Below are 16184 nucleotides of genomic sequence, written 5' to 3'. Positions count from 1 at the left end.
GGCAATAATAGCAGTGTTAGCAGTAGAAATACAGCAAAGACAAAGGTGTAGCATTAGCATCGCCAAGGAGTATTGAACCTGTATCCTCTCTATGGCCAGTGAGGAAAACTTCTCTGATAAATCTGCATTTATACAGAAGTCTATCAGCAAACAAGCTGACCACTCACTATCATCTCAGTCAACTTTTTTTTTTATGGCTTTATGATCTAAATTGACCACTCCAACCTCATCTTTACCATTGGCTACCATTACTGGAGGCTGTAACATTAGTAATGACATTAGCAATGAAAGCCTTCTTCTTATACGGGCTATCTGCTTCCATCTCATCCTGTTCCTAGCATCGTCTTCTATCTCACCAACCCTCTGTAGTCATAATATTAGTAATGAGAATAGCAGTCTAGCGATGGTACGAGGCATAGTTCAGGTAGTAGCAATCATAATTATACTAGTTCCAATATTAGTAGTCATAGTAGCTTAAAAGCAGTGCTAGTTGTCACACTAGTAACAGCAGCAGTAATAATGGTTCAGATCAGTTCTATTCAGTTGTGTTTATGTCGCACCAAATCACAACAGTAAAAACTCTACAACAGCAACAACAATAATAATAATAATAATAATAATAATAATAATAATAATAATAATAATAATAATAATAAATATGACAAACATATGATATTTATATGATGTCAGCCTAACTTTAATAATTGTACTGCACTGTATTGTTTCTAATGATTTCCTGCACTGAGACTGTAGATGCAAATTAGCTCCATGGCAAACTCTAATTCAACAGTTGTGTTGCACCTGGTGCCTAGGAAACAAACTAGAACATTTAACTAAACAATAACAATTTTGTACTAGAACAAAATAGCAGTGCCACGAGTGTCAGTAGCAGTTTCAGCAGCAGCAGTGGCACTGGAAGTGCTCAACGGGAGTCATGCACACAACGAACCTCCTCAGTGTGGCATTGTGTGTGTGTTTTTATACATCATAATAGCCAGTGACTGTGCTGCATGCAAGTACACACTGAAACACTTCTAATGTTTACAAGCAGGCTGAAAGTGGATCATTTATCCAAACACTGAACGGTAATCTAACCTACGCAGGCAAATCAAATTAGGCTGTAGCCAGTAAAGTTCCTTCAGCCCTGCGGAGGTGTTTATATGAGGTCTGCTCAGCTGGAGTGAAAGCAAAACTTCTCTTACTGATGTCATTAGGCAGCATGTAAACACGCTCACTTGCCTGCTCAATAGCTCCCTCATTCACTCAGTCACTTGGCCACTTATCCAGACATGGTCATCTGTAAAAAGCGAAAATCTCAGCTTGCTTTCTAGGCAGCAGCTGCTGATGCTTTTCCCTTCAGGAAAATTGGGCTGTTACTTTTTAGCAGCTTTAATACCCTAATTTATGATTTATCATGTGTCAGCCTCAAACACAGTCTCTATGGTAATGTCGTGTAAAAGCTATTTATTTCTACACAATAAGTGATACAGGAAAGAAAATACATGCAGCTCTGACTGAGAATATTATAGACACTTCTTGTTGCAGGGTTTCAGTGAACACACATGGCACACTCCCTGGAAGGGCAATGGAAATATTACCAGTTGCCAAATGCAAATGAAGCACATCAACACAATGTTGAAAATGACTTGCGCCTTCAATAGCCTCAAGAGCAGTTGCTAAGATATGAAAGTGATTTTATGATCGAGCCTCATTGGCACACATGTTCTCTCTTTCCTTTACTCACACTTTCTTTCCACTGACGCCAAGCCCTAGGGCCGGCCTCCCGTCATCGAAGGCCAATTACCGTGCGCCGAGCAGACGAGCCTTCGTGAGCCCTGATTTCACTGGTATAACATGCCGAACTTCGATCACGTGACGGTTAAACGAACCAACGACTACTCTAGAGAGAGAGGGAGAGAGATCTTGTGAGAGCTGTATGAGAGAGAGAGTGTGCGAAGACAGTGCGGTGGAGTTCTATTGCCATTACGCACTATTACGCACGGACTTCCAGGAGAGAAGCGCTCAGCTTTAAAGGAGCGGGGTTTGGATTGCTTGCATATACAGGTGAGTGTGTTGGCGATTTGCTAAAAGATACTTGTTTATATGTGACTGTGTGTCTTCTGTTGATCCGTGTTGTGTGCAGTGAAGCGTGGCTCTGATGAAAGACATGCATGCACGCAAAGCTGTTACCGGATGATACGTAGAAATATTTAGCGAATTGGCGCAGTATTACAAAAAAAGAAAAAAAAGTAATCCCGTGCCTGTGATCGGAGGAGCTGTCAGCCTGCAGCGTTAAACATGCCGTGAATTCCGAAGTAACCTCCACACCTAACTAAGCACGCAGCATGGTTAAGAGCAGGAGAGCACCATGCTGTCAAAATTCTTGTTTGATGTTTAATGGCTGCAGGGTTACTCTAGGGCAGATCGTTTAGACGTGGCCAAACCTATCTCTTCCAAACCCCTTTTTCTCCCCCCTCCCATAAGGTATCACGTAGAAGCAGCAGCTGCAGAACACCAGACCCTCAATGTCATATGATGTTACCTTGTTCTGGCCTGAGATCATACATTAGATAAAAGTTCGTGTGTGTGTGTGTGTGTGTGTGTGTGTGTGTGTGTGTGTGTGTGTGTGTGTGTGTGTGTGTGCATAACAAAAACATTTTTTTGTTTTATTTTTTTTCTTAGGATCTCTGCACTTGAAAACTTTTTAAAAAAATTTTTTATTCTTTTACAGAAGAGGGCGCACTATCATTTTGTCTCTAGTCCCGTTTTCATGCAGCCTTTTGAGGTTTTAAAGGGGGATTTCAGAGTTGCGTTTAATCATCATAAGCCACTCACTGCATGTAAGTGGATTTGTGTCTAGTGTGTTTTTTTTTTTTTTTTTAATCCACGTAAATGTAGATGTGGTGCATTGTTTTTCTGGCATAAAAATAGGCACTAAATCCCTCACTCTTCCTGCAGTGGCACCGATTGACTCCAAAACTGCAGAAAGCTTTTGGGCTCTAGCTTTACATTACACAGGAAATCATTCCTGCCCGTGGCCATCTCCCTATACAACTCATCCACTTAACACACTGTATACTGCAATAGCTACACCCTTTTGCACACGCTCTTCCTCTTATTCAGCTATTTATCAATAAGTGACTTATATGTATATAAGTCATGTATATATTATATATATTGTGTCTATTTCTTACTTAGTGCATTGTCTGTCTTGTTAATGTTTATACTGGAGCACTGTAACCAAAATAATTTCCCCTAGGGATCAATAAAGTATTCTGATTCTGATTTAATGTCGAATATCTGCCGTATTGAAAATCTTATTGATACAAAATTTCAATTGGTGTCCTCTTTGAGACAAAACCTCTGCAAAGGACCACAGGTAGAAAAACACATTTAATGACCATATGGCTTTAATGTTAGAAGAAACCGGAAACCCAAACTCCACATGGTCAACTTGAAGTCTGAACCAGCAGCTGCAGCATCCACGCTCCCGCACACATGCACAGTCTTTAAATTCCACTTCTTTCACACATGATTGACTTTCCTTTTGAAGTGCCATCAGCTGCAAACCTCTTGAACAGGCAGCAGGTAGAAACCACAAAGAATAGGAGATCATTCTCAGTCTGTTAGTGCTGGTTTACTTATTTGTTATTTTTTCTTGTTAAAAAATTAACCTCATAGACAACATTGCTGTGTTTGTGTCACGCTGGAACTTTTTAGGATTAACCATCACCCAGGAACACAAGCCTGTTAAAAGTTCCATTTCATTAAAATTGAACACAGTCTGAGCAGCTGCCACTAGATGAGGATTGTGGAGAATCTCTTTCAATTTCATACCTAATAAACGTAATCATTTGTGTTTTGTAGGAACAAGAAACACGCTTGAACGTTCACAACAGCCCGATCTTCAGAGCAGAGAGAAGCAAAGCCAGCTGCCATTCATCCGCACAGGAATGGTTGATCACTTACCATTTGGTGAGGAGACCTTCCTGTATTACACCGGCTCCCCAAAGTCTGACTATAGCTGCCTCTATTGCCACACTAATGGTGGCATCATGGTGACTGACGCGTGTACCTACCACCACCACCACCACCTGTACCAAGGAGTGACTCTCTCCTCCTCTCCTCGGCTCTCTGAGGACGACCTCAGTGATTCCTCCAGCCCTCGTTCGTCCCTCTGCTCCAGTCCCGAGTCCTCGTCCCCAGTGTCACGACATGTCCTAAGCTCCAGCTACAAAAGCAGGAGCAGCAGGAGCAGTGGGAGCTGCAGCTCCTCGGGAGGAGAGAGTCAAGACAGCCTGCTAGACCTCCTGCTGTCTCAGGCCTCCCACACCACCTCATTAAGTTCTAACACCAGCAACAGCAGCAACACTCTTTCATCCTCTCTGTGCCTGTCCTCTCCACCTTCCTCCACATCTTCTTCTCCTACTGTTCCCATTTTACCTACGGGGCTGGCTTGGGAGCAACAGCTGAGTGTTCTGCAGCAGCAGGCCAAAGAGGATTCTTACGAGTTCCCAGTCTTCCTCGATGAGTTGCAGGATCCTGCGGCATTCCTGTTTCAGCCCACTCTAGAGGAGATTGAGGAGTTCCTAGAGGAAAACATGGTTGTGGCAGTAGAAAAAGAAGAGGAAAGGTGCGATGAGATGATGTCCCCAACATCAGAGGATGTAGATGCAGAAAATTCAAGGACATTAGCAGGAGAACTAGTGTCACAGAACTCGGATCAAACTGTGCCTGTGGCTCATTCTCCATTCTCCTCCCACACAGAGACCAAACATGCACCATGTGCATCAGACATGGACAGCTCATCATCATCGGTAGATGCTAGCTGTGTAACTAGCTCTGCCACCAGCCATGCAGAAGGGATCAAACAGGAGGAGTCTGGATCACTGCCTTCCTCATCCGAAAGTTCCAGCTCTGCTTCTCATGTGCCTGTCATCCTACAAATCCAGCCTATACAGATCAAACAAGAACCAAACTCCAGCGCCATTTCAGAATCTGACACACAGAATCCTGAGAAATCCCAGTCCCAACAAACCCTGGCCCCAACTGACATCAAAATAGCTCAGCTCCTGGTTAACATTCAGGGGCAGACTTTTGCCTTAGTGCCTCAGCTGCTTTCTTCAGCTAACGTCACGAGCTCAAGCAAAGCCGGGATCACCACTTCATCCAAATTTGTCCGGATCGCGCCGGTGCCCATCGCAGCTAAACCCACAGGGCTTGTGGAAGGTGGGTTAGGTGGCAGTTCGGCTACAGGGGTGCTTTCTGGAGGTCAGAGGTACCAGAAGAATGCAGTCGCAGACCTTATTAAGATGCACAAGTGCTCTTTTCCTGGCTGTAATAAGATGTACTCCAAGAGCAGCCACCTTAAAGCCCATCTGAGGAGGCATACGGGGGAGAAGCCATTTGCCTGCACATGGCCTGGCTGTGGATGGAGGTGAGTGGGACCAAATGTTTTTATAGTAAAGCTGGTATGACTTCAAATGAAGTGAAGAGCAAGCCAGCTTCACATGACACACATTCAATTGCTTTAGCCTCTTATAACATCCACCAGGTAACCAGCAACCCACCTAGGGTTAAGAGTAGGGAGTGAGTTAGGTCATGCCCCCCCCCTTTAAAGAATTTTCATCTATTTGGATCACCCAAATGGAAAAGAAATCATGTAATGTCAAAATGAATGTATTAAAGTTCATTTGTAAAATTTCCTATTTAGCATGTGGTTAACCAGTTACATGGTGGATACTAAGAGGTTTAATGTTGCATATAAATCCGTATCTACACTACAGAGATTACAATAACCAGGATTATCGACTTCCACTCTATAGGATACTTGAATACTGTGTACAGACTTTAATGAGGTACCACAGTGCTACACATTAATGTGTCATGTAATGAAGAATACTCTACTGTCAGGTTAATACTGATAAGAAGTGATACTCTAGGAAATGTAATCCATCGAGTGCAGCAGCATTAAGCTGTCTTATTGTCCTTTTTGACTTCTGAAATATGCTAGAAGGGTTTTTTTGCTTCTTGGAGGAAGAGCAAATTGTTCCACATCCTTTATCTGTCTTTGAGGCATCTTTGATGTCCCCACGTCATCTGAAAGAACCAAAGATATCATTTTACAAGAGAGTGAAAACTTTAACAAGGGTATAAATGTATGTTAAATGCACAGAGAGAGGATTCAGGAACCTCTGTTTGATTAGTTTATGGATGGGAGTGAACGGAGGAATGGGTCATTGTCAGGGAAGCTGCACTCAAGGCTTTTTTAGAAGGTTACAATTTGTTCTTTTCTACATGTTGGTTGTATCCCGGCTATCTGTGTGTTTTTCTACCGTGGTAAAATTGCAGATTAGATAGAGTGCCTTTTGAAGCTGTCTGCATGCAGACTTTGTCCCCTGTTAGTTATTCCATTTGTTTGCTCACTGTCTGCAACCACTTTACTCCTGTTCTCGCAGCAGAGCATTAGTGCAGAATCAAGTTTAAAGTTATCAGTGTAGGATACAAGGTAAAAGTCTAATTTGCTGCAAACTGAGTAGCTTTTCCATGTTTAAATCATGGACTAGATTTGAATAAGAAATCCTTACTTGAACTCTTTGATCTTTGGTGCAGTGGTCATTTATTTCAGTCGTTGCCCAAGAGTGTGCATATAGAGCCTTATAGACAAAGGCCAGCCTACATTAGGGCAAGCATTGGTAACATTAAAATAACTCTGCTAAGGATTTGAAGTAAAGGGTAGATTTAAATTTAGGTTAAAGTTAGAGTGAAAAGGTTAATGTGTTTTTGTCATGGAGTGATATGTTGGATATGGTGGTCCAGCTCAGCAGTTGTCCGGTGCAGAGTTACACCTGCAATCAGCACACACTGTGAGGAGGCCGTGCTACAACTATAACCATTAAAAAAACATGTCAGACATTTTTTAACAACATTATGGATGGACAAACATCCAGGTATTTCTATATCAAGTTATTGTGATCTGTCACTTGTTATGTATGTAATGATCTCTTTTTTGGAGTCTAAGACATACTTTTTCCATGTTTTCCATGCTATAGGCACTTGTCCTTTGGTAACCTGTATCATTCCATCAAGCTTGCTGATGAAGGACAGATGAGATGAGTGATACGACTCTCATGTCTTGGCTTTATAGGGAGGTTTTAAGGCATCCAGGGGAAACTTGATGAGGTCACTGGACCCGAGCACTCACTGGAAAGCAACAGTTACAGCTTGTGGATGTTAGTTTTCTGCTTTTTCCTCAGACCAAACAGATGAGATCAAAAGCACTTTTATTAGTAATCTTGAAAAGGTGCACTTGGCTAGCTCTGCCCTCCTTTTCAAATTTTAATGCTAAGCTAAGCTAACTTCTGATCTGAAGCCCAAAATGAATTTGTATCGAGCTTTGTTTTGCTGCATTGCTGTGTTATTGTTATCAGTGGCAGACATATGGACGTAATGCATGTAATCAGTTTGCAGATCACTTGAAACTGGGGATACCAACGTGTTAGTTTTGTAGTTCAAGTAATCGGTTATTTAGTTACTCTTTACAATAATCAATGTGATGCTGTTAAAAATTTCTTCACATTTTTGCTCCTTGTGACTAAAAAGAAAATCTCAGGAATGTTTCCAATCATACTGTTGATTCAGTGAGCGTGATCAGGTGCTAAGACAGCTGAGTGCATGTTAAAGTAGGACATGCAAGCTAAGCACTCACCACGACTATGCTAGTGGCAGTGAGGTCCACCGAAGAGGAGAAAGATGCAGGTGCTACAGCTCAGAAACCAGCTAGGTGTTAGATGGAGTTCTTATTTCAGGGAAATTAATGAGCTTGTTATGTGGTGGAGAAAACTCTGCTGATACTTATTTAAACTTTAGATCTTTTTGTTTGGATTACGAGTGTATTTTGACAGAGTGTGGCAACATTAGCCATGTTTTTCGATTGGTCAGGTGTAATGGTGCACTCGCTTTCATTTATGACTGGATTTAATCTGTATTGTCAGGAAATGCAAACACTGAGTACTACATGTTTCTTTAAGTGATCCTAAATGTTCTTTCAAAACTTCATCTCCAACGTCTTTACGTGACAGCAGCAGCAATTTACTATATTATAAAGTTACCTCTTCCACACTCCTCTCCCTCTGAGTCAGGAAATGGACGTGAAGTAAGAAGTCAGGCTCCCTGTACCCTCTGTAACCTTAGAGTAGATCCATGTGTTGGCTCCTCTGAAGTAGACAGGAGAGGTATTTCATTGGCTGGATTCCCACATATAACTCAGTCAACATTATATTCCTTCCTTTGCCAAACGGTTTTCCTTTTTAAAGCTTTTTGGAATTTTTTTCCCCTCTTGTGACCATCTGGTCACATGTAAACACTTAAATTAGCACATACATACAAGCAACACACGCACACACACCCATACACGCACACAAACATGGAGCATTTTCATCTCCGGCCTGCACTGAGGCTCTCATGTGAGGATTGTGTTGAGAATCTGGGCTGGAACCCAAAGTTTGCTGTAAAAACACTCCAGCGTGTGCGTGCTCGGCATCTGTCATCAGGGCTGTGGCTTGTTGTCTTTGTCAGCTGATGCATTCATCATTACAACAAAACAATGTTGGGTGGTGACGGGGCTGTCACAGTCAAACTTAGCCTCAGATTTGGACACTTAGAGCTCAAAAGAGAGACAAAGGGAAAGGAAGAGAGGGTGCTTAGTTTATGATCCATCACTCACGAAGGGTTGTTGATCTGGCGGGGACCACAGTGGATGGAAAGTTGCTGCTATTCAGCTAGATAAAAAGATAATATCTATTTTGCAAAAATCCTTCAGAAGAGTTTCATGGCCTTTGTGTTGGTTAACATGTAGTAGGCATACCTATACCTATATATATGCCAGCATCTGTGTTACTGTTTGTTACCGCCACACCTTTTAGGCTGTTTTCTTTGAATGCTGCTTTGGCGGAAGATCTAAGTTCAGGGACAAGTTAGAACAAGACCTGCGTGTGTTTCCCACAGGGCCCACGCTGTTATGTATACTATGTGTTGTGCAGCTCCACGCCAAGCTGCCCCAAGGACTTGAGGCACAAAAGCCACAATCCTCAGTGAAAAGCACAAACTCACGTAATCAAGAAAATTGCCCCTAATCCCAACCTGTAGCACTTATGAACTCGCTGAACTCACTGAGCTTGAGGACACTCTCTCTCTCTGTCCACAATCTGTGACATGTAAGCTGAGAAAAAGTGACATTGCTAAAATTGTAGACAAAGAACTATAGCAAGAATGGGCATGAGGTGGCGAGAGAGAGAAGGTGGGGTGACAAAAGAGAACAGGCGTTACGCCAAAGAACATACATGTGAGGAGAGTGAGGTTGAGTAATTGCATAACTCCTGCATGAATGTTCTCTTGAAAGATCTTTCTGGCTACAGTACATTATGCTATAGTTCTTATAGGCTCAGCCCAAATTTAGTCGTAGAGTACACATGTATGGGTTCTACCATGCCCAAGCTTGTAGCTGATATAGTAATGCTTTAGGGTTTAATGCTTGCATTCACATCATCCAGCAATTACCAAGAGTGTAGTCGCATAAAGAAGAGAACGTAAAGACATGGATCAGTATTTATTTCTGTTTACTTGACATGTTCTTGAGGTAGGGAGAACTAGGTTAAAAAAATCCCACTAATCCCTTCAACACAAAGGTAAAAGACTTCAGTAGACAGTCTATCACAAAATTAATGTTATTCAAGGCTCCAATAAGCCATAACTGTCTGTTAACAAAACTGAATGACTGTGTGAAATGTAAAGAGGTACATGAGGGTGTCAAATGAAAAGAAACCCGTCATAGAAGTTTCCATTGGCTCGTTATCCAAACTACAACTCTTTCCTTATTTTGCTCTGCTGTGTCTTCTACTGTAGTTGTGCAACAAACAGATGAGCTTGTTAGCTTTATAAAATGGCATTTTATAACTGCATTCAGGGCTACAAAGAGATGAGCAAATCATCCCTAGCTGTAGTATATACTGTAGTAAACATTGTGTTTGTGTAAGAGAGCTAGAAAGACACCTTTCATTTGCCTCTTTTCTGTCGCTCAGTTAACTTTTCAAACAGCCTGCAACAAAAAGTGTTTTTCACACATTTGGAGAGCTTTGCAACTTGATATCAGTAACTGCGTTTTGTTTTACCTAAAGGTCCTTTGTAACATGGTTAGACAATAACTGGTGAATGTCATAACTTTTAGTGTCAGCCCCATGTGCTGCCCCCAACAGACCATAAAGCAAATAGTTATATGGTGCGGTTTTACTGAATACAGTCACAAAAAAGAAAGTACACCCCAGTATTCACTAGCGTGCACAAACACCTTTAACAGCAATGTATGATAATGTGTGACTTCATCATTATTATTGTTACTGTGGGGGAATCTGGTCTGACTCTTCGTTGCTTCAGTCCATTGAGGTTTGCAGGCGTTCGTTCATGCACAGCTCTCTTAAGGTCAGCATGTCAGTCATGTTGAGATCCACACATGACTGGGCCATTGTAGCACCTTGATTCTTTTCCTTTACAACAAAAGGATCATTGTCCTGATCCATGATCCAGTTTAGGCCAAGCTTTAGCTGTCAGACTGATGGCCTTACATTTGACTCTGGAATACTAGAAGTCCAAACCTCCGGCTCGGCAGTTGGTATGAGCTGTGTTTGCTGAAATGTTGTTTTTCTAGTTGTTTGGTTGCATTTTTTGCATTTTTTTCCAGACACGGTGATGTGCATTATGGCCTGACATCTCCACTGTGGTTTCATCTGTGCAAAGGATATTGTTTCAAAAGTCTTGTGGTTTACTCAAATGCAGCTTTATAGAGAAAAGGCTTTCTCCTGGCAACCTTTCCAATTGTAGTGTCATGAAGTTTAACATTAAACATGCTAACCAAGGCCTGTAAAGTCTGAGCTGTAGCTTTTAGGCTTTTTGCAGGTACTCTGAGCACTGGATGATCTGACCTTGCAGTGAATTTGCTGGGAAGTCCATTCCTGGGAAGATTGGCACCTGTCCTGAATGTTTTCACTTGTGACCAGTCTTTCTCTTTTTAGAGTGGTAGGATTCAGATTGTTTGGAAAATGGCCACAAATGGCCAACACTTTCTAGATTCACTGGCAGCAACAGATGCTTTTTTAAAGATCATTGCAGACAGGTTAGCTAAAACATTTCTCGCTATTGTGTCACCTTGGCACCTGCCTCCTACTTACCATCTTAAAGTCTCTGAAAGCTGTAAGGGTGTACTTGGCAAATATTCTACCTGCTCAGGACAAACATGTTAGCATTGCCACCTTTGAGCATATTGGCTCATTGTGTCTCACATAATAGCTATTATGGCTGCAGACTCTTTTGTTACACTGGGGACTGATTATCTGTACTTTCTGGAGTATTATATGAGATTATGTGGGACTTGCAATAGAGAAAGAGCTCCATATCAACAACATGAGTCGTCTTGTTTTGTTTTAAGATTCTTGCTGTCTCAGATGCCACTGCTTAGCTTTGTAAGCTCTGTCATTTACCTTCTTTTTATGACTGGCCTATTAAAATGATGAATAGGCCAGTTGTGTAATACATGTCTACAGTGGAAATGGTTTGAAATAACTGTGAGTGACAGCTTTACATCTCTGAATTATCGCCTTCATGTCTACAGCCTGCCTCTGCTCCTGGAAATGTGCTAGAAAATCAATCTGTGTTGCAGATTGTTCAAATCTTAACAGCTTTACTAATATATACGGAACCAAATCAAGGTATAAAGGCACTGCTCTGTCATCCACTTAACCCTTCACTGACTTGATACCCAAGCTGGCCGAAGCCCATAGAAACCACAGCGGAGCAGGCCAGGAATAGACTGGGTTTGGATTTACAGTGCTCATGTGTTAAGCTAAATATGGGATGGCTCTTTAACTTCAAGTCGCAGGGCAATACTCACATCTATCAGATTACCCTGAAATAAAAAAGGCTGGCATGGCTTTTATATCATTTGGCAGCTTAAAGCGTGACTACATTAGTTTGTTTTTAGTTTGTTTTTAATATATATATATATATATATATATATATATATATATATAAAACAATAGCTGTGTACAAACGGATCACATTACTGATAGTAATAATAAAATGGAACATTTGGAAGCACTAATGGGAAATTATTATAGCCAAATGTTTTTAATGTACAGTAAAATTTGATTAATTTGTTAACCACATGCTGGGGTTCCTTCCAACAGGTTTTCTCGATCGGACGAGCTATCCCGACACCGCCGCTCCCACTCAGGAGTGAAACCATACCAGTGTATAGTCTGTGAGAAGAAGTTTGCTCGCAGTGATCACCTGTCGAAACACCTCAAAGTCCACCGCTTTCCACGAAGCAGCAGGACAGGACGCTCTGCAAATGGACCCCTTTGACCCTGCTCTGGCAGCCTGACAGATATGAGGGAAGGGGAGGGAATGTGACGAAAGACAGAGGAGGGTGGTGGGGTGATAGTCCAGATGCCCTTTAAAGGAGTTTGCGCCGGACTCCTTTTTGCCCAAGTGTGTTTATGTTCAAATACGTGTGCGTGACGTACACTCATGGTACTGTGATAATTTATTGGGTGACGAGGAAAAGACTGTAACGAACTAAAACAGAAAACTGTTACTTGACAAAGCACCCTCACAGGTGGAATAAGCTTCTTGTATATTACAACTTTATTCTCAGATATTTTAGCTAACCTAATTTGGAGAAAGATCTGCTATTTTTTACATGTTGGGGTGTGTGTTATTGCTATGTTCAATCAAAAGCCTTATATCAATAAAAGGTATAACACTGGTGGGTTGGCTACTATTTAAAACTAGGGATGCTATAGCGACTAATTTGCTAGTTGTTTAAACAAAAAAAAAAAGGAATCAGATTAGCTGACTTGTCTAAAAGGTAGAAAACAATGAAAACTTAATGGACGAGGTTAAACATTGGCTGTATCTAAGAGCTATGTGAAACTTTCAATCGCGTTCCTCCGTGATCAGATTGCATTTTAAATGTCTCTGACATGTGTGGAATTCTGAGCTGTATGTAATGTTGCACACAGATACAATGATTAGTTTGCCATTAGCTTGCATGCTAGCACAGGTGACATACAACCATTCATTTTCTGCGTCAAAATACTGCTGAACCAAGCTGGTTAGTGGTAATCTGGTTACTTTCCATCTTGCTACCAGGTGTACCAGTCTGTGTAACTGACTAATATTTCTGGTGCTGACTAGCAATAGCAGTAGGATTTAAACATCTAGTTGACTAGTCACATGCATCCCTGTTTAAAACCTCCACTTTTTATACTCTTCCTGGAGCCAAATGTTTTGAAAAGTAATACTAGCAAAAACTTACTGCTTAATGGCTTGAATTTCATTTGTTGCATAGCAACAAGGGCTTACTGGGCATACTATTAGGAAGTAATGGGGACTATTAAGGTCTTGGTTTAATTCTTTCTCAGTAGATAAAAAGATACACCAACATTCCATTAGCTTTGAATAAGTCTCTTTGTTGCCTTAGAGTCTGTTTCGACCTCAAACACAAGAACAAAGCTCAAGTTGATGTTGAATTACTGCTCACCAACAAATATCATGTAATTTGCACTGATACACATGACATTTTTGGTTGTCTGCCCATACTGAGAATTCTGAGAATTTTGTGTTATCTTACTGCGGTCTGACTCTTTTTGATTCATCTTGTCAAAAAATTACTTATCGTAATAATTGTAAATTTAATGGCCTTTATTGGATCAAAGCTGATGACCCTAAAGCCAAGCTTTAAAACGCTGTCTTTGTTCATCTCATGAAATGTCACAACTTCTGTTTAATGATTTTGTTATACCATATCAGTTATTACTTAATGTGACTTTCTTTACTTTATGTCACTGCTGTCATATGATACAAGATGGTAAATCTGCTGGCATCAATGTGAATCTTTTGTCTTGCCCCAGATTTTTTGAACATCTGAAATTAAATGAAATCGTTACCTGTCAAATTGAGTTTGTCTATTTGGTAGCCAGTTATTAAGGCTAGCACCAAGGACACCAAAGTAAAAAGATTAAAGATAAGCTATGTTGTTTTTGCTAAAGAACTGGCCAATGCTGTCACATGTTGCAATGACAGGATCACAGTACATATGAAAATTATAAGTACCTTCAATCGTTTATCATAGTGCATAGCGTAAATGATGTACAATTACAAAACAGTAACTAGCATTATAAAATGTTAGCTAACATCAGCTAGTGTTAGCTAACTTGTATTAGCTAATAGTGACCAACTGCAACAGAGGCAAAATACCCAAGTACGTATTGCATTTTTAAAATCAGTGCTTTATCACTGAAGACTTAATTTGTAAGAGAATAAATTGTTAATTAATTAATGTATGAAATATTTTGGAACTTGCTTAAAGAGGCATCAAATAGATATTGTCCTACTTTTCTCCACAGATTAAAACTTAAAAGAGCTCAGTTAACTTTCCATTGAGAGTGGAAAATTAGTGTCATTGCAACATCAAATGCCACATCTAAAGGGAAATCTTCATGAGTAAGTTTTCTTACTTTGGTTGTGCCCAAACATGAATTTACAGCACATTTTTCAGAATATATACCATTTTCAAAAGCAGTCAAGAAACACTATTGCTGGTCTTGAACATATCAATTCTTCTAAAAGAGGTATTGTACTGTAAGGAAGCAGTGACTGTTAAGCTTTTTTTTCATATCTCACTTAACTGAGTAGATTGCTTTAATCTCTTATTCTGAATTTCCTTTGAATTAAACCAAATATCATAGGAGGAGCTCAGAGGAAATTTCTGTGCCATAAAGTTGAGAATTTTTTGACAAAATTCACAGATTTGAAACAGATTTAAAATGCGGTTTTAAGAAAGACTTTTGTGGTTTTAGAAATTAATGATTTGCTGAAATCTGCAGTGATTGTCAAACCCTTTGTAGTCTTTGGTTTGCCACCAGTGACGCTATATAAAGGAAGTATGTTAACTCAGTCAGCCATTCCTTCCATGCAATTAGAAGAAACACTTTTCTGAAAGAGTGTCGTACGTGATCCCGTGAATGTATGTAAATACTTTATATTCATCTAAAAGAGAATTGAAATATTCTTCTAGTGATTTCTGTGATTGTGAAAGATTTTTAAAACTGTAAAGAAAGTGTACATAACATGATAATTCAAATATATTGTTTTAAAATTAGTTGACTTAGTGTTTGTGAGGTCTGTACACAACACATACAATATACTTATTACATGTTTCATGATGCATTCTTTGTAAGAAGTCAAAAAAATGCATATCAGCAACAGTTTATTTACATGCACTTGGCTTAACATTGAAAATAAAACAAATTGAAATTACACCTGAGTTGGAAATAAAATTGTCCGTGTGTTATGAAACACTGAAGTCATTTTCAGATGTGTTCTGTACATACCTACAACAAAAAAGCTAAAAATGTTATTTTTTGCTTTTGTTCTACAATGTAAAACATTTACAATAAAAAAACAAACAAACACGACTTGCTTTTACTGTTTAAACAGCCAATAAGTGTTTCATTAGATTTTTTTAATATATTGCTTTCCTGATGTTTTTGCTGAGAGACTTTCAGTCACATGATACAGTAAAAAATGTCAGATTTGGGCCACATTATTTGGGAATGACAAAATGAATTTATTTCTGACTGCATGTGTGCATTTATTTTAAGTGCTTTTAAGAGTAAAGAGTAAAAAGTGTTGACACTATCAATATCTATAGTTGTTGTTTAGTTATAAGATTGATATAGTCTCTAGCTAAGGTTTGCTTATGCCATCTAATATTAGCTGTAAGTGATTGGCTTTACCAAACCTAGGCTTGCTGACTTGAGTGAGTTAATTAATTAATTAAATGTCACTGTAGTAAATTACTACTACAATGTCAGAATACAGCAAGATAACTACTTCTAATAGATAGAGCATAATAGACCAATTAAGCATGAGTTAGATTTACAAGAGTGTATAAGTAATCATCTTTAAATGCCCCAGGAATCAAACTACCAATTAATATATAATCTGGTCTTCCTCCTAAGCTACAGTTAACCCTGTTAAATATATCTCATACTTAAAAAGGACAAAGTGTTGCATATTAACAGAAATATTCTGTATATATTAGACAGACCTTGAAAACTCAGTCAAAC

The 16184-nt window shown here is 39.8% G+C and overlaps 1 protein-coding gene across 2 annotated transcripts; it reads left to right on the top strand.

The window, feature by feature from the left end:
• Positions 1 to 1909: 1909 nt before the first annotated feature.
• Positions 1910 to 15543, top strand: LOC308407266 (Krueppel-like factor 15). Of its 2 annotated transcripts, XM_080898826.1 has the most exons (4): positions 1910 to 2064; positions 2732 to 2840; positions 3868 to 5437; positions 12237 to 15543. In XM_080898826.1, exons 3-4 carry the CDS (start codon positions 3954 to 3956, stop codon positions 12412 to 12414), a joined length of 1662 nt encoding a protein of 553 aa, XP_080754952.1. In that variant the 5' UTR covers positions 1910 to 2064; positions 2732 to 2840; positions 3868 to 3953; the 3' UTR covers positions 12415 to 15543. The 2 variants fall into 2 exon arrangements, with proteins under 2 accessions (XP_080754952.1, XP_080754951.1); XM_080898825.1 differs by lacking the exon at positions 2732 to 2840 and having other exon boundaries at positions 1911 to 2064.
• Positions 15544 to 16184: the final 641 nt, after the last annotated feature.

The sequence above is a fragment of the Rhamphochromis sp. 'chilingali' genome (genome assembly GCF_963969265.1).
Source record: "Rhamphochromis sp. 'chilingali' genome assembly, chromosome: 12".
NCBI lineage: Eukaryota > Metazoa > Chordata > Actinopteri > Cichliformes > Cichlidae > Rhamphochromis > Rhamphochromis sp. 'chilingali'.
Note: the sequence above shows the minus strand (reverse complement) of the source record. Positions and strands in the feature narration are given on the sequence as shown.